Source organism: Argopecten irradians, chromosome 13 (genome assembly GCF_041381155.1).
Source record: "Argopecten irradians isolate NY chromosome 13, Ai_NY, whole genome shotgun sequence".
In the NCBI taxonomy this organism is placed as follows: Eukaryota; Metazoa; Mollusca; class Bivalvia; order Pectinida; family Pectinidae; genus Argopecten; species Argopecten irradians.
In genome coordinates this window covers 11,584,354-11,604,489 of record NC_091146.1, presented here as the reverse complement: position 1 = coordinate 11,604,489, position 20,136 = coordinate 11,584,354, and the positions used below count along the sequence as shown (strand labels likewise).

Sequence of the window (20,136 nt, the reverse complement as noted above, 5' to 3'; positions counted from 1 at the left end):
TAAATCCATTATAGATGATGTAAAGTGCTGATGAGATATACGAGACTAACACGGATGAAAGTTACATCGCAAGTAGGCAGTGTTACACGGATATATATGTGATGTGTCCATCACACAAACATATGAATTGTGACTTGATGTGTATAATAACGCCCTCACTAAACTAAGGGTCTATGGTCATATATATATATATACATCTCATGTATGATATAATTTGGATGGTAATCGACCGTGATATTGGTGGCAATGTGGAAGTTTTATTTTTAATATTGTTATTTATTAGTTTTTCAATATCTTTTTAAAATTGTAGTAATTTAGCAATATCAGTGTTAAAGACGTGTACATATATATGTAAATGCCAATGTAGGCCTATCAGAACTATAAAGCATTTTGTTAAAATCTATACGTGCTTTAATATCACTGACGTATTCACTAGCAAAAGGTTTGATAATTATATTTAAATTACAAATAAGAGCTTAAAATTAAGTTTTGAACTACTGCAAAAAATCACTATATTTACGTCTACAGTGCAGTGAAATGAATATATACGGCCAGACTATGAAGCCAAGTTGCATTGTGGTCTATAATTCCATTTAATAATTTACAGTGCTAAAGTAATTATTAAGTGATTCTTGTATGTATGTTTTCCTCTCAACATACATTAGGCATAACAGAAACAAATCGATGACAATGCATACACTTTGTGTCGTAACTAATATTTGATAATGATAATAGCATTATGCATACTTGCATGTCAATTTGAATAATTTACACAGCTTAATTCATCAAACTTCAAGGTTTTCAATTAAGTAAGAAAAATGACATATCAAAATTTTATAGTGTGTGTAGGTGTAGGATGTAGGTGTAGGGAATTGAAGGGGATATCGTGTATATTGTGTGGGATTTGACCAGTTGAAGGGCGAAGAAAAGTTTGGGTACCCGGAGATGGAATAACCGACATACATCCTGTATGTGGCAACTCTTCTCCACGTGATATTCGGACACGAAGCCAAGACGTAAAGAATTATGAGGGGCGTAATCCTTATCTGTCGGAACACCTTTAAGGCCCACTAACATTCCGAAACAAAAAAAAACAAAATGTGGAAAACGAAAATGACATATGAAAATGCTACATCACCAAACATAAGACGATCTGCGTTATGAAAATTAACATTTGATTTATTTCATAAAAAGCAGCACACACGAACATTTTGTAACCTCCCAAAATATACAGATACTCGCATACGCAAGGTATTGTACACAAGAGAGTCCGAAAATAATTGTCCATATGACGTTAAGCCACACCAGCCAACAAAGTCAAAAGTTTCGTCCAATTTTCCTATAACGGTGTCGTTCTTGAATTAATATGCATTATAATAATAATTAAGGATGTACTCCTCTGAGAAGTCAAAATTTTCTTGTATTAAACTTTTTTTCTCATATAGATTTTTGGAAATAGGAGTTCATACCATGAAAGAAAATGGAAGAAAAAACATATGTCCGTGTGCTCGTTTTTGAGCTATTGTCACTCAAAGATACCAAAATGACAAAATAGTGGATTTTATTGGAATTTAGCCGTTTTGACCACATACACTAGAATTTAAAGCCATAATTCCCTAATGAGGTGTTTGATATGTATGGATGTTTGTAGAATTTATTTTCAAGTAGTCTTCATTAACAATATACCAGTTATGACTAACATGAGTCATATTTTTCCTCAAAATAACAACATATTCTACCCCTACCCCTTAATTTTGAGCTCCAAAATGCACCATTTTCAGCCATTTTTGTCAAATTTAACCCTTTACAGAAACAGTTCTGGTATTAAACTTTTGTCAATAGTTTGCATATCAATAGGGAAAGGGTTGTTCTTTCTAAATCAGGCAGAAAAATGGGGGGTCCGTGTGCTTACTTTTTTGCCCCATTTAAATATTTGTTATCTTTCAATATTTTGACTAAAAATTAAAAGTGCTCAAATTACCATTAAATGTAGAAATAAAGTGACAAAAGTGTATCATTTCACACATTAATGTTCAATATTTTAATTAACATGAACCCAGTGAAGATTTACAGCAAAAATTAACTCGATACAGCTGAAAATGCTGACGCGGTGATGATTTAAGTAAAAACAATTTAAGTAAAAAATGGGAAAACGGTGGCTCTACTCAAAGCCTAAAACGACACAATTTCAAAATGGCCGCCAAATGGGTCATTTCTTAAAATCGCTGTGTAAAAAAATCTACTAAAAATAAAAATGTAATTTTTTGACAAAATTTGCTACAGACCACATGCTACAGATATTGATAAATCGTATTTAAAAATCTCATAACGTTTTTGATCTATGTCGAAACGAGACTTCAACGGGACTGAAACCACAGAAGAATACATCCTTAAGAGTACCAGGATAAATATTACAAACTACGGCAGATAACTGTACCAGATGGGTTTCGAACTCGCTCCCAGTGGTTCGGTACACCTTAACCATTCTATAGCGCATTTTGATAACCTGTGACGCCGACTTTCCTCTGATAACAACAGGTTTAGTTGAGGCCAGTCATTTCCCCCTTTTGATAAGACCCTGACTGTTTTAGTATCTGTTTTATATGGGAAATGCAGGTGAACACTTATCTAAAAGTTCACCTTGACGTTCCTGCCGTGACACAGGCAATGCAGTTTGGTCGCATACGCCTTTGTAAGTTTTTTTGTATTCATTTTCATATTTTAACACACATAACCCTATAAGAATATTGTTGTTTACCTTGCAGTGAATAGTTTTCATTAATTTCTTGCATATTTTAAAGACTTAAAAAGGAGAAAATGTCAAAGCTACTTAATATTGTTGCACAATTACAAATAAAAAGCAAATGTACTAATAAGTGTACATATATAAGCAAAAATACATTTTAATTATCTATTCTGTTATCGCACATGAAACATTGCAAATATCTTACAATAAAAGTATCTCTTCTTAAAAAATGTTCTATAAACATAAATATTTGTTCAAAACTTCCTAATTATTTCATGATTATTAGAATACAATCGAGACAGTGGACGCTAAATAACATGGTTATTGTTTTGCAAGGGTACTGGAATTTCAAAACAGCTGCTCTGACAATAATTACGAATTAATCCGTTTGTCAATTGAGTGGAAATTGGTATAAGTAATGAACACAACACGTCCATTGTTGGAGACTATCGTGGCCACTGTCAGGATTGTTGTTTCAAAATTGATTTTAAAAATAATTTTGAAAATCAATAGATTAAGCCAGTAGGCTGTATTTAGTTGACTGTTTGTAGAATCAATTTGCAACTTTGTACAAATGTGTTTATCTTTCAATTCCTGATCTAATATCAGCCTAAATCCTGTAGTGAATAATGACAACAAATGAAAAGAAAACTTTTATGTTTTTATTGCAGAATAAATCATGAAGGTTGTGGTTGCTGCCTTGATTGGGATAATTACCGCCATATTCACTAATAATTACTGGCTGAGAAAGCCACATGAATTCGTCAGACACTTTAATCAGTCCTATAACTATATTATCGGTAAGAATACATCAATCTATATCTTAAACTTAAAACAGTTCTCTCTCTCACGTATTGTACAGCTTTTATCTCCATTTAAGCAATAAACTGTTACCAGATTGGACATACAGTTGATATGAAGCCCATCCGGAAGGAAGATAAATAGAATGGCGCCCGTTAGGGCGCCATGAATATTTATCTTTCGGACGGATGGGCTTCATATCAACTGTATGTCCAATCTGGTAACAGTTTATTACTTATATTTCCATTACGATCCTTCGAATTCAAAACTACACACGTATATCCTTTAAATTTCCCGCTTGCGCTAGTGTTGACGTCGCCAAGTTCAATAGACGGAACAGCAATAGCATCAACTTCTGAATATAGTTTAACACAAAACGGTTTGAAACAAGCGAACAAATGAAAATTATGCGATGACGTTTTTTTTTTTGAACAAGTGATTTTGTCAACACGATAATACTATTAGATTTCATAGACTACACAACTTTAAAACCACTTTTGAAATTATTTGACCGTTATGTACAGGCGTAAGTATACATTGAATACATTGTCAGTGACGCGGCGGAAACGTTAGATATCCATACGCTTGACCAGATTGGAGTTCATAGCCAGATATTGCCCATCTGATTTAACATAGATTAAACGGGAAACTGAAAGTAGAATGGAAATATAACGTAATAAACCTTAACATTAATGGACTAGTCTATATGTTTATTATGTCCTTGCAGCATGATATTACTTTTATATTGTAAACACTGTAATAGAATGAAAATAAAGTCCATTATTATTATGCTGCAATGATATACAATACACTCAAAGTCAAAGTTTTAATCCGAACAGGGTTCTAATTCTATATAATAGTTCCTATTACATGTTATAATACCACTGACGAATTTATTAAACATTGTATCAGTATTCCCCATATGTAATCTCATTACATGATTGGTAATAAAATATCATCAATGATACACACGACTCAGGAACAAAAGTGAGTCGGTACTAACGGATTGGTATATCATCTCACAAATGTTCGGGTGCTTTAAAATCTTGTCGTCCGTTCCTGCTTAAGATTTAAACTCATTTAACATTATTTTAGATTTGAGAAATACACATATTATTGATAATAAGCGTGCGGCCCTTTGTGCCTGAAGGGCACAAAGTGCGAAGCACTTCCAAGGTAACACATACATGAAAATATAAGAAAAAACCAAATTTTCAGAATTCAATTCTTCACACTGACAGCTTCAGTTTGCGGACGCCATTATTTTACCCATTGTAGAAAATCCCATCAGCGTGAATGCGATGCTTTGAAGTGAGCTCGTTATATAATCAAGTGTTTCAAACACATTTATGATCCGACGAACGTAATCTTCCTCCGGCAGAAGCTCCGTGCAATTGCTCTATATTTGCAAGCGTTCAAGTGATAGACCACCTTCCAATATAATCAGCTAACCAAAACCGGAATATTTGTTATGGAAATAAAATTTCTTCCGTCTCTTATGTAGATTTCTTCTCAAATGGGGGTTTTAGGACACGGAAAGAGTGTGAATATATGCATAAAAAATAAACAAAAAATTCGGCTCAGTTATATCCATAAATTGAGTTTTTTAACAGTGCATAATAGTTACTTAAACCAGAAACATACAAACATATATATGTTTCTGCTGAAACATATGGCTGCGCCCTTTAAGGCCTTGCTTTCAGTCGTATTATATGTATAACTTCCCTAACGTTTTCCTAGTTGTTAGCTTTACCTGCACGGGACTATTAAGTAGGGCGACAAACTACACAACCCGAAAGATCTTCCTTTAAAGTGCGTGGCAACTTTATTCCAACGTAATAAAAGACTGTAACAAACAGAAATAACCTTGTCTGAGTATTTAGACTTAATCTACAATGCGACTATAGACTTAAAATATCACAATGCAACATACTTAAAATGTACTTGAAAAGTACTTAAGTAAACTTGAAATGTACTTGAAAAGTACTTAAACTGTTAAAAGACTGACTAGAAACATGCCCTAATCATGCTAACAATATACACTTTGCTATACTACTTATGGTTACATGATTATCTGACTAAATGTGATACAAACATAACTCACTTCAATTAATGTAATTCCTAGCTACAAATACTGTACAATCCTTACAGGAAATTCGTTATTTCTAGCTCTCTACAGCGTTCAATATAATAATCACTCTCGGTACACTGAACATACGTATGGTCAACTCGACCCGAAACCTACACTAGTATATAGGGACAATTATGGGCAAAACGACTTACAGAACAGACCCTAGGCCACATGGCAAATGCCAGTGCATCTAACAACTAATTTCTGACAACAATACTGTAATCTTATTTATCGAAACATATTACAACATTATAGTTCATGTAATACATATAAAACTTACATTATGGCCTCATAAATTCCTCAAATCATCTTTACAAATTTATCAGCGTTCTTTACCATTCATGACTGCCACTCTTTCTACCTTACAGTGTTGAAGAGTTCTCTAAGGCGCGAAAACACCACAAGTGTGCTTACGTTCAAAGGGAAATAACTCTTTGACAAATGAACATCTTTCAGTGCAACTGTTACAACACATTAGCTTAATTACCAACTGTATGGGTTCCAATTCTAGCAAAGCCAATGCTCTCCAGGTAGGATGTTAGAACTGTACCTGGCCCGTTGTATAATCGTTAAAATACCTAATATAGGGTAATTTCTGGCCATCATAACGCCATCACAGACACCACATCAGTGTCGGCCTTGAATTGCGCGTTTGAACCTATAATGAAGGATCCGGGTTCTATCCCGTAGTCGAGTCACATCATTGTCTATAAATTGGTAAAATGTCTCTGCTTCAGCTTAAAGAATATAAATAATTTTCTCTTCAAATGACAAGGCTATGAAATACTAAATTTCTATTTGGCGCAGTTGGAGGTGGTGCTTCCGGGTTAGTGTTAGCCAATCGGTTGTCAGAAGATAGTGACGTCACTGTGTTGTTATTGGAAGCAGGGAAGTCCGAATCAGATAAACCGGTATATGATATTCCGTACAACTGTCCAAAAGCACAGATGACAGAAGCTGATTGGATATATAGGACAATACCACAGAAGCAGTCGCACTTCGCTATGAAAAACAAAGTAAGTCTTGTATCGGAGGAAAAGTTCATAAACCTTCACTTATTTATTTATTATTTATTTATTAACTAATTTTATTTATATTTTTCGACTTATATACCTTGTTTGGGTTCAAGTCCATTAAATTGTTAGTACACTCTATAACATTAAACACGTGACATCTGATATTCGACGTCTAGGTTGGTATTTGGCCGCGAGGAAAAGGCCTTGGAGGATCCACTCTATTAAATGGACTAGCCTATATCCGAGGTAGTCGCCATGACTACGACTCATGGGCAGTCGATGGCTGTGAAGGGTGGAGCTATGACGAAGTTTTGCCATATTTCCTAAAATCGGAAGATATGCGCGAAACAGACGGATTCGATAGAGGTAAAGTGAGACATGTATTTTATAAATACACAGATATATTGCTTGTATAAAATTTTAAAGTCCTTGGCTTAGGAAATATTAACAATGAGATTACTTTATGTACATTATATAGTAAATATCTATAGTAAAGCAGTTGTTAAAAAGTACATAAAAAGAACCACATGAACAAATTGTAGTACCCCAATAATCATCACCTTTCAAACATGTCCTAGAATTCCATTCTCGCGGAGGACCAATTGCCATTTCTGATGCCACAAAGTCCGAACTAGCAGAAGTCTACTTTGAGGCGGCAAAGGAAATTGGATTCAAGGTTCACGATTGTAATGGCAATGATGGGATACAAGATGGCTTCTGTCGAGCGTGGTCTATCATTGGAGGGGGGCAAAGATGTAACGCTGCGCGTGGATTTTTACAACCGATTCTTGGCAGGAAGAATTTACACGTGGCAATTCAATCACACGTGACCAAGGTATCAACATCCACATGTATAATCACTGTAGCGAGTAGATACCCGACTTGTTCATATTGTTCCAACCTCGGTCTGGCAGTGCATCCTCTATTCAATATAAAACTTTAAAAACATCGTCTGAATGGATATCCATATCATATTTGTACAATTAACGTTGTTTTGAACATGGTATTTGCATGGTGTTGGTTTTTAACTTGCCCAAAATCGCCAGTGAGCTCTTCCTTATATGTTGCCCGTTCCTAACTGTCTGCACTTTTAATGTTGTTAATTAACGTTAGCGTTTTACGATAGTACAACCATTCAGCTTCAAGTAAATTTCCCATTTTTTGGTGTTATCTGTAATCTGACTCTCTCCTACTCACGTTTCATAGTCATTAGAAAATATCTCATGTGTATTTCGTTTTGAAACTTTTAGGTGATGATAGAAAACAAACAGGCAGTAGGTGTTGAGTTTATCCAGAATGGAAGGAAGAAATCTGTCATGGCCAGTCGAGAAGTGATCCTCAGCGCAGGGACGATCGGGTCTGCACAACTCTTACTACTGTCGGGAGTTGGTCCCAAGGATCACCTGACGGACTTAGGGGTAGAGCATAAACACGATTGGCTTCCATTCGTTTTCTCCTTGACATAAAACTGTTAACCTTTAACACGTCATTTTTTCAAAGTGAATTATCCTTGTCAAAGTAAAATGAATGAATTTCCGAATTTTGGTCGAAATCTTACTGCAATTTTTGGTGAATTTCTGTTCTTTATGTATGATAAGAATATATGGTACGATTTACAGATCATTTAGGTAAATAACAGGTCAAGGGATTTCTAGATTAAGATATTTTTCAGGTTTAGGTATCTCCCGGTTAATATATTTCCAGGTTAAGACATTTCTCTGTTAAAATATTTCCAGGTTCAGATGTTTTTTGTTTAGATACTTCCTCATGAAATTTTGCCAGTGTAGAAAAACCCGAGAGCTGATTTTAGATTTTAGATGATTTTAGAATTGTTGTATAAATCCCTGCTGTTACTGTCCTGTCAGACATACCTACAATTAGGGATGACCATTGTACACTAGGTTTACTTTTTGAATACTACTAAAACTGTTAACATGAAAACATATTGCAATAACTACAATTGTATATGTACGTAGTGCAGAATCACACACTGTAAATCATACTGTAAATTGGATATATTGGAGTCTGGAAAATTTGGTGTTTTTGTATAAACGGTCAAATTTTGGTGCGTTTAGATTTAGCGTTTCCTATGCCATGTAAATATTTGGCGCATAACTTGATTTGATCAAAAGAAGAAACAAATCCGAAAATTTAAGCCTCAGAAAACAATCCTTTGAAATTGTAGCCTTCAGTAGAAGTCATTAATAGTATTGAGTTCTGACAGATAAAATTCGACGTTATGCTGTTCTATCAGTGTTACATCGGATCATTGCAACTGTGACATTGGATAAATACAATACTTATGTGTCTAAAGTTAATTGTTACAGAATTTTCTATAGATTCCTGTCCACGTTGATCTACCGGTAGGGTCAGCATTGGATTGTTAATTGTTACGTTTGTATTGTTTTACAGATTCCTGTCCACACTGATCTACCGGTAGGGTCAGCATTGGATTGTTAATTGTTACGTTTGTATTGTTTTACAGATTCCTGTCCACACTGATCTACCGGTAGGGTCCGCATTGGATTGTTAATTGTTACGTTTGTATTGTTTTACAGATTCCTGTCCACACTGATCTACCGGTAGGGTCAGCATTGGATTGTTAATTGTTACGTTTGTATTGTTTTACAGATTCCTGTCCACACTGATCTACCGGTAGGGTCAGCATTGGATTGTTAATTGTTACGTTTGTATTGTTTTACAGATTCCTGTCCACACTGATCTACCGGTAGGGTCCGCATTGGATTGTTAATTGTTACGTTTGTATTGTTTTACAGATTCCTGTCCACACTGATCTACCGGTAGGGTCCGCATTGGATTGTTAATTGTTACGTTTGTATTGTTTTACAGATTCCTGTCCACTGTAGGTCGCACACAGATTCCTGTCCACACTGATCTACCGGTAGGGTCCGCATTGGATTGTTAATTGTTACGTTTGTATTGTTTTACAGATTCCTGTCCACACTGATCTACCGGTAGGGTCCGCATTGGATTGTTAATTGTTACGTTTGTATTGTTTTACAGATTCCTGTCCACACTGATCTACCGGTAGGGTCAGCATTGGATTGTTAATTGTTACGTTTGTATTGTTTTACAGATTCCTGTCCACACTGATCTACCGGTAGGGTCCGCATTGGATTGTTAATTGTTACGTTTGTATTGTTTTACAGATTCCTGTCCACACTGATCTACCGGTAGGGTCCGCATTGGATTGTTAATTGTTACGTTTGTATTGTTTTACAGATTCCTGTCCACACTGATCTACCGGTAGGGTCCGCATTGGATTGTTAATTGTTACGTTTGTATTGTTTTACAGATTCCTGTCCACACTGATCTACCGGTAGGGTCAGCATTGGATTGTTAATTGTTACGTTTGTATTGTTTTACAGATTCCTGTCCACACTGATCTACCGTAGGGTCGCATTGTTGTTAATTGTTACGTTTGTATTGTTTTACAGGATTCCTGTCCACACTGATCTACCGGTAGGGTCCGCATTGGATTGTTAATTGTTACGTTTGTATTGTTTTACAGATTCCTGTCCACGTTGATCTACCGGTAGGGTCCGCATTGGATTGTTAATTGTTACGTTTGTATTGTTTTACAGATTCCTGTCCACACTTGATCTACCGGTAGGGTCCGCATTGGATTGTTAATTGTTACGTTTGTATTGTTTTACAGATTCCTGTCCACACTGATCTACCGGTAGGGTCCGCATTGGATTGTTAATTGTTACGTTTGTATTGTTTTACAGATTCCTGTCCACACTGATCTACCGGTAGGGTCCGCATTGGATTGTTAATTGTTACGTTTGTATTGTTTTACAGATTCCTGTCCACACTGATCTACCGGTAGGGTCAGCATTGGATTGTTAATTGTTACGTTTGTATTGTTTTACAGATTCCTGTCCACACTGATCTACCGGTAGGGTCCGCATTGGATTGTTAATTGTTACGTTTGTATTGTTTTACAGATTCCTGTCCACACTGATCTACCGGTAGGGTCCGCATTGGATTGTTAATTGTTACGTTTGTATTGTTTTACAGATTCCTGTCCACACTGATCTACCGGTAGGGTCCGCATTGGATTGTTAATTGTTACGTTTGTATTGTTTTACAGATTCCTGTCCACGCTGATCTACCAGTTGGGTCCGTATTAAGGGATCACATGGTGTTTTATGTGAAGGCTGATATTGAGAAACCTGTTAGCTACACTCTAGCCAAAGTCTTCACTCCAATGAACTGGCTCAAGTATCACCTCTTCGGTACAGGTAATGTTCAATTAATCAGATTCCTTACAAAGTAAATATCACCACTGACAACAGTGGATAATTAATGTAGCCCACATTCACAACTGATTACTATTACTTTCTGCAAATTTAAATATCCGAGAAAATCATGGAGATAATGCCAAGTTGGATACTAATAACCTGTAGGCCCACGGTTTATAATATTACTATAAGAAATCGACAAGCATTTCTCCCTGCGAATTAGCATCTAAGAGGAGATCGTGAAAAGTTCATCGCGCGGCACTTAACAACTTTACATACGGTAGTATTGTAATATTAAATACCTTATAGAAGTCTGCATATGTTTGTTTGCACCATAGGGGAACCATGGTGTTTACCATAATAAACAACTGAATTTCGAATTTAAAAAATGCATTCTTCTTATACTTGTTATAACAGAGGCACTTGAAAGAACATATTTGTGACACAGTCAAGCGTTTTCTATTCAAGGCCTGCTAACCAGCAGTGCTGCTATGGAAAGTCAGGCGTTTATAAAGACGGATCCGGACAGAAAAACTCCGGATATTCAGTTCACACTTGTAAGCTCGCTAGAGGAACACGGTGACTCGTACGGTCACTTCAATTACAGAGACGAGGTGAGATCAGATGTACCGTTGTCATATGATTAATAATGATATTAGTAAAGATACATGTATATCCAGGTCTTGGAGAGACACAAAGGGCAGTAATTATGATATATCTGAATGGAATATGGCTTGAATTATATATATAAAATTTACAGTCAAACATCCTTACGACGAAGTCATCTGGACACCTGTTCAACTTCGAATGGTTGAAGGTTTTAGGTTAAGCGTGTTCGACATCCTTGTAAAGCATTTATTACAGACAAACATAACACTTCATACTCCACTTCAAAATACAAGAGATGCCATTAATCATGATGATCTTGGTTGTTTGAGTAGAATATAAAGACGGCCGCCTACGTATGCAGTGTATTACGTATGTGAAGTTCGTGCGTATATTGGGCGACTACACAGTATGTTCGTATTGTGATTCTTCTGCCTTTTTATAGTGTTATTTAAGTGAAGCACGCCGCCAGAGATACAGAACAAGCACATCGAGGCACATTTTACAGAAGACGAGCGAATCCTTTCTGCTGAGCGCCAAGAAGGAGCGGAAACTATTTTACAGTTTGTTCTTATTTAATCGTACTTTGTTTTGTGTTTCCTTCGTTGATCTGCTTTTTCTTTTCTCTGCATTGTATCACTCTCGATATTTTAAAACTGGCCATGATCAAAAAGGGGTCAGTATTTTTGAAAATAACACATATCTACTATAAATTCAAAACGTATTTAATGGTACATTTAGGTGAATGAAGCTTTGTACGAGAAGATCCTCCAGTCGGACGTCCCGCCAGAAGGATTTTCTATCGCCGTCTTCCTGATCCAACCTAAAAGTAATGGATCCCTCCGTCTGGTTAGTCGGGATCCTTTTGACTACCCACTTTTGGACCCGAATTACTTGGACGATCCTGAGGATGTCAGTACCTTTATCAGGGGTAGGTTATATCACCAGGTTAGCTCAGATAGTAGTAGGCATGCTTCTTTGGCTTAATATATATATATAGAATGTGTTCCAATTATCATAGGTGTACATTATCAGCTGTGGTTTAAGTACGTCGTATGCAAACGTGTTTACCTGTCCAGCTAAGGGAGATGATGGATCAGGGGCTTAGAAAGTCTTGCATGTTTCCCAGAATATGTTTCTTCGTTGCCACGCATAGTAATCTTTGAGTAGTTTTGATGATTCCTTTGGAGAATAATTAATATCTTAAAATTGTTAACATTGTCTTTAGGCATCTGCTAGTAATAAATTACGTTAGTTGACAACAAATTAAAAGCTTGCACTTGTTTGGAATAAATATGAATATAGACTATGGGAATGTATTAATATATTCGTTTGTTTTACCTGAAACAGGAGTTCGTTATGCTCAAAAATTGATGACAACTGATGCGATGAAGAAACTGGGAACACGTTTCCGTAGAACTGACATCCCTGATTGTGAGAAAGAGACTCTGGATTCTGACGGTTACTGGGAATGTCTGATACGTCATCTAGCTAACACTGTGTACCACCCGGCATCAACCTGTAGGATGGGACCGGCCTCTGACTCAACAGCTGTAGTAGATCCACACCTGAGGTAAGGTATTCATATAGAGAAAAGATACCGGTATTCTATCTTTGTATATTACGGTCAACTCCTTTGCAATGTGACGTCATCATTTTGGGAGCAAAATAACGTCGTTTTTTCTAAGTTGCGCGTGCAAGCGCATTACGTCACATGCAATACAAACCAGCAATGGGATACATGTAATTTTGTAAAATGTCAATGCATAATTCTGCTTGCTTTGTGATGGGAATTCCGTTTTTGCATATTACAGAGTTAGCTCCCTTGTGGGTAGGTATCGATTGTTACGTCATTATTTTGTGAGCGCAATTCACGTCGTTTTCTCCGAAACGTATGACGTTACGCTCGCAAACACCTGACGTCACAATGAATACCTACCTGCAAGTGCAGATAACTCTGTAATATGCAAATTCGGATTAGGTGAATAATGACAGTTTACTATATACCTGCATGTGTTGACAAATTAAAGTTGTTCATATAAGATGATACTTTTCGCTCTTATATCAAGGTCAATGTCCGTATCTTATAATATGTGCAATTTAGTCAAACCTGTAAATAAACTGAATTTATATTACTTCAGTCTCAAAATAAGTATTATTACATTACACACCGAAGGTTAAAGGGACATGAACCTTAATAATTTGTTCTGTATGCTTAGATATGGTTTTCAGATGTTTATTGGATATTTTATAACAAAGATCGGTTATCTAAAACGACAGGAAAACGTGGGGAATACCTACCTCAAAAATGATAAAAATAGATTGTGCAGTGCATTGTGGGAGGTCACTAAAGTTCAACACTACTATACTATCGTTACAAAATTCGACCGGTCCGGTTAAAAATACAGCAAGATGGAATTTCTATTAAAATTATTTTATTTGACTCATTTGCACAATAATTGATATATAATTCTTAGTAAGGTATCTGACACGTCTTAAATATGTATTTTACTCAAATTTATATGGTTAATTTAGGTTCATGTCCCTTTAAGTATCAAGACTGTAAATTTTAATTCATCAATGGTTATTCAAACGGTTTCATCAATTCTTGCTATTGTGATGTTGATATTATCTCGGTTGGTGATGTTGTAAACGTTCTGTGTAGTGTAGTTTGTATGACTCAAACGCAGATTGGTAGCGTCTAAACGTGTTATTGGAGTCCGTAAGAGTGACCCCGTATACCTTTACAATCTCAGTTTTATAAGAAATACGGAGACATTAAACATCAATTATGCTACACCCAGCATCAAATTAATAAACAAATAAATGGGCAGTGATTTCCATATGTAGGTTAGCTTTCCTATTTCTTGTATCCAATACCTACAGTTATTAGAATAATTTTGTTCAAACTAAACTGGTAGATCATCTTTAATTATACTACGTGTGAATTACATGACAGCGGCAGGTTCTAGGACATCCACCAACAATCGCTTGAACATTTTAGGACAACTGTACATGTACCTAACAGTGTATTGATCATGTTGCAGAATAAAGGGTATTTCCGGTTTGAGAGTAGCTGATTGTTCCATCATGCCATATCTTACTTCCGGTAACACCATGGCGCCTACCTTTATGATTGCTGAGAAAGCTGCTGACCTCATTCGTGGGAAAGTTACTGTACAACCTCGGCGGAAGTGAAGGGTGGTCTGTTTGTATGGTAGTTTTTTTTATATATACATTAAAAGCTATATTTCATGACATACTTTTAAGGAATTCTTTTAACTTTAAACTCGCCATAAGAATGCATTACAGTGGTTAAGGTAAAATTTTAAGTTAAGGAGCCTCCCTTTAAATTTCTAATGCTTTTCAATGGGAAATATAATGCTAAAGGATTCCTTAGATTTAAGGAAACTTTCATGAAACTGGGCCCTGATACACACTGTATACATAGAGTTATATGTATATGTTTAGCTTCGTTGTATAATTGAACTTTGGCACATGGTATATATCTGAATAAAGGCCTGTACATGTATGTGTTGTGTAACGAGTGTGTGATTGTTCGTGTAGTGATAGTCTTTATATTAGAAACACAAGCATTCACTGATTATTATTGTTTAGATACCTTTTGAAGGGGTTATTGAGCGACGAGCAAGAACAGTATATGTTAGCCTTATTAAAGATAGATCCCCACGTATGTGCGTTCATAATCAGTTATCATTATATTAATTGCAAACAAATAAAATGTATGTACCACTACTTCACATACTGTGTGTACTTGCAATGCTAGAGGGACTTGGTTAGCATCAGTTAACAGCATGAAAATATCTCTCGTTCTGATTTTTGTCTATAAAATAAACAACAAGAAGAAATTCATTTTACCTTCTGTTTTACCCTGTTTTTTATGTCTGACTAAATACGGATCTTATCTGGTGAGGAGACAGTCTCTGAACCTGATATTGGTGATTTCAAAAATCAAATTGTCTGTTTGTAGCAAGTTGCCATATGAAGAATATGGCAAAACATTGAGATACATTTGTTTGTAGAATTTCGTATAAAACTGATTTGAAGAAATGACCCATTAGGCGATAATTTTAAATATTCAGTTGTATGTGCGTCTTACGTTTTGTAGCGAGGCAGGTTTTAACTGTTATTCACTTCAAAGTTTTAACGTTATCGCTGGTGCGACGACATTTTCAACTATGTCTAAAAGTAATCTATTGATGTTTTATGTTCACATCTACTGCAGTTAAAGTATTCTGAATTTTAATCAAGAAACGCGGAAACATTACAAATACTGTGAAGGCACAAAAATAAGCACGTTGACCTTAAAAGGGAATTCGAATTGGTCTTAATTTTAAATTCTTATTCGATTATAAGAACGCATATGGCAACGAACATATTTTATGGTGCGCGTTAACGCCCATTTGCCAACCGAGGTCGTACAAAATGTACTTCCGTATACAGTCACAATGAAGATCAAGTCTTATATTAACATTTCTGTTTTGGTTTTAGACATAATGAAGCTGGAAACTGCGGTCACTGGAGTCATAACTGCAATCACTGATCATGATTTAAGTCAACCGTCAATATACATACTAAAAACGAAGTACGCGTTATGAAAGGAGGAACTAGTTCCAGCAGATAGAAAACAAAATAACTGAATGGTGGTATCATAATAGATTGCAGAGTTATATTCCAATCTGATTATAATATAGATCCTTATTATCACTACGTTTGACAAGAGGATTCCTCTATTGAATGGAGTGGTTATAAGGATATGTATTTTAATCAGATTGAGTTACATTCAAACACATATCTAACTCACACATATACCAGAGATTCCTAAATTGAAGAAATTCTCACTACCTAGATAGTACCTTCCACCAGGATAGACTATCGGAGTGCGTGCTTTAAAAACTATCCTACATCGTTGAGAATTCATACATTTCAAGATTTATTCTCGCCAAAGTCTGCAAAAATGAAAACCTTACGAGGCACGTTTCATAAATGCCACATGTTTACACTCGTTTACAATTGTGTCTGTTGTTGAGGATACCTTGCCGGATTTCCATGGGTGATGTTGTCTGTATCATGGTGCCAAACTAATATCGGAGAGAAGCTAATGACTGGATATATAGTAACATAACCATCTGGCTAAAGTGACGCCTTCGACCATTCTATTTCAGCATGCCGTTTCGAACTGTTCAGGACACAGTGCCTAGGCAAGACTTTCCAGACAATTGTCAATATATATATATATATTCGACAATATTATGTCCACACTGTTAGAATAACGTTTCTGCCTTAATTTACTATTGGTGATGCTGTAAAGGTTCTGTAAAGTTACTATTGGTGATGTTGTAAAGGTTCTGTAAAGTTACTATTGGTGATGCTGTAAAGGTTCTGTAAAGTTACTATTGGTGATGCTGTAAAGGTTCTGTAAAGTTACTATTGGTGATGCTGTAAAGGTTCTGTAAAGTTACTATTGGTGATGCTGTAAAGGTTCTGTAAAGTTACTATTGGTGATGCTGTAAAGGTTCTGTAAAGTTACTATTGGTGATGTTGTAAAGGTTCTGTAAAGTTACTATTGGTGATGCTGTAAACGTTCTGTAAAGTTACTATTGGTGATGTTGTAAAGGTTCTGTAAAGTTACTATTGGTGATGCTGTAAAGGTTCTGTAAAGTTACTATTGGTGATGCTGTAAATGTTCTGTAAAGTTACTATTGGTGATGTTGTAAAGGTTCTGTAAAGTTACTATTGGTGATGCTGTAAAGGTTCTGTAAAGTTACTATTGGTGATGCTGTAAATGTTGTGTAAAGTTACTATTGGTGATGTTGTAAAGGTTCTGTAAAGTTACTATTGGTGATGTTGTAAAGGTTCTGTAAAGTTACTATTGGTGATGCTGTAAAGGTTCTGTAAAGTTACTATTGGTGATGCTGTAAAGGTTCTGTAAAGTTACTATTGGTGATGCTGTAAAGGTTCTGTAAAGTTACTATTGGTGATGCTGTAAAGGTTCTGTAAAGTTACTATTGGTGATGCTCTAAAGGTTCTGTAAAGTTACTATTGGTGATGCTGTAAAGGTTCTGTAAAGTTACTATTGGTGATGCTGTAAAGGTTCTGTAAAGTTACTATTGGTGATGCTGTAAAGGTTCTGTAAAGTTACTATTGGTGATGCTGTAAATGTTCTGTAAAGTTACTATTGGTGATGCTGTAAAGGTTCTGTAAAGTTACTATTGGTGATGTTGTAAAGGTTCTGTAAAGTTACTATTGGTGATGCTGTAAATGTTCTGTAAAGTTACTATTGGTGATGCTGTAAATGTTCTGTAAAGTTACTATTGGTGATGTTGTAAAGGTTCTGTAAAGTTACTATTGGTGATGTTGTAAAGGTTCTGTAAAGTTACTATTGGTGATGCTGTAAATGTTCTGTAAAGTTACTATTGGTGATGTTGTAAAGGTTCTGTAAAGTTACTATTGGTGATGCTGTAAATGTTCTGTAAAGTTACTATTGGTGATGATGTAAAGGTTCTGTAAAGTTACTATTGGTGATGCTGTAAAGGTTCTGTAAAGTTACTATTGGTGATGCTGTAAAGGTTCTGTAAAGTTACTATTGGTGATGTTGTAAAGGTTCTGTAAAGTTACTATTGGTGATGCTGTAAATGTTCTGTAAAGTTACTATTGGTGATGTTGTAAAGGTTCTGTAAAGTTACTATTGGTGATGTTGTAAAGGTTCTGTAAAGTTACTATTGGTGATGCTGTAAAGGTTCTGTAAAGTTACTATTGGTGATGTTGTAAAGGTTCTGTAAAGTTACTATTGGTGATGTTGTAAAGGTTCTGTAAAGTTACTATTGGTGATGCTGTAAAGGTTCTGTAAAGTTACTATTGGTGATGTTGTAAAGGTTCTGTAAAGTTACTATTGGTGATGCTGTAAAGGTTCTGTAAAGTAATTTGTATCATACAGATATATGTCTATATTAAGTATCCTGTGTTATCAGGAATTCAACTGTTGATATTACTTCCTTGCCCATGTGTATTATAGTGGCTTTAATATATTGACCGTTGGTATGGTATTTGTGCCAAGTCCCTGTTGTCCTGAACAGTGAGATAAAATGCAACATGTCAATCAGACTGATGACGTCGATTGGTCCTCAACTCAGCCTTGAATTAAGGTAAGTGTCTACGCATCCTATTCACGCGCTTTCTATTTGACCTCGGAAATGCAAATGGCGGCTGTGAATAATATCGCGTGAATGTGGCATGTACACAATACCTATAAAACTGAAAATGATCTAATGTCATAGGAAGATTAGGTGACAAAACTGTTAGGAACAGGTAGGTCGACATGTATTTATATCTACAAAACATGTAGAATTGAATTGCAAAGATGAAAACATCTGAAGCAATTTATGTATGACGTTTTAACCAATGTCATGGTCACTAGTTTTCAAATTTTAATGAGTCCAATTACAAAACAAAAAGTTTAGCGAGACCCATAGGAAAATCATGAATTCAGGACTCATCGTCCCGTAAATCTAAACCATTATTCTTACTATGCTCAGATGCCCCTAATTAAATAGATAAACGGTACATTTGTATACATGTAATATAATGTCCCTTTATGTGTAGTATCTGTGTGTTATAAGCTACACCCCCTGTTGCATTTCAAGACAAATTCAGGAATCAATCAATCACTTTGACAAGAAAACTCAGCCCTGCTATGGACGCTTAAAGCATACTGGTATTTAACGTGGTGTAAAAAGGTTGTTTACATTACAACCAACTCCGTAAATCTAAAATGCATCATAAGCAAGGAATTAGGAATGCTAGTCCGCATAGGTATGTTCAGTAAGGCATGCGGTGTAAGATACCGCTAGATTTAAATAGCTGGTGCATAGTCTGCAGGCGTCCCTCTCATGCATGTCACTGTACCAGCTATTGTCGTAGGTACTTTTTATTAATAGTTGACTGTGCAGCTCCTCGCCTGTCTTACATAGGTATGACATACTTAACGCACAACCTGTCCACGTGCCCGCTACATCTATTTTCAGAATCCCAACCTGTTTAACTTGTTCTCGACTATAGTAAGTTTAATATGTACAAAAAACTTTTATATGACGTGTTTATTACAACTGTTACTTATCGCCTTTTATATTAAGTGTAAAGTAGGTTTAGTCATCAACCCAAGTTACAGCAAGCTTTAAATTTACAGATACTAGACATGCTCACAGGACTGGGTACAGTTTCTCGAACATTCCATAAAGTTGGTTTAAAGTTTAAAAGATAAAACTTCCCCCCCTACTTCCCTCCCCAATCCTTTCTCATCCATAACGTTCTTTGTCTAAGTTTATAATATGCAAAAATATTGCTCAATACAATACAATTTCACAAGACTCTTTCATATGTGAATATGGAGGATAGGGATGTTCTACCCGAGGGTTACAAAATGTTGTAAAACCCGAGGTTTACAACAATTTGCGATCCCGAGGGTAGAATATTAATATCCTTCATAAAAGTATTTTCTCTCATGCCTCGACGTTTTATTGTAATCTTACAACTATGACTTTCCTCCAT

At 35.7% G+C, this 20,136-nt stretch overlaps 1 protein-coding gene across 3 annotated transcripts; it reads left to right on the top strand.

Moving 5' to 3' along the window:
• The first annotated feature begins 2,587 nt into the window (after positions 1-2,587).
• Positions 2,588-15,446, top strand: LOC138306429 (glucose dehydrogenase [FAD, quinone]-like). Of its 3 annotated transcripts, XM_069246887.1 has the most exons (11): positions 2,588-2,692; positions 3,418-3,546; positions 6,486-6,694; positions 6,871-7,060; positions 7,273-7,529; positions 7,945-8,112; positions 10,812-10,962; positions 11,431-11,576; positions 12,310-12,499; positions 12,919-13,141; positions 14,616-15,446. In XM_069246887.1, exons 2-11 carry the CDS (start codon positions 3,426-3,428, stop codon positions 14,764-14,766), a joined length of 1,806 nt encoding a protein of 601 aa, XP_069102988.1. In that variant the 5' UTR covers positions 2,588-2,692; positions 3,418-3,425; the 3' UTR covers positions 14,767-15,446. The 3 variants fall into 3 exon arrangements, with proteins under 3 accessions (XP_069102988.1, XP_069102989.1, XP_069102990.1); XM_069246888.1 differs by lacking the exon at positions 14,616-15,446 and having other exon boundaries at positions 12,919-13,145; XM_069246889.1 differs by lacking the exons at positions 2,588-2,692; positions 3,418-3,546 and adding an exon at positions 6,072-6,208.
• The last annotated feature ends 4,690 nt before the right edge of the window (positions 15,447-20,136 follow it).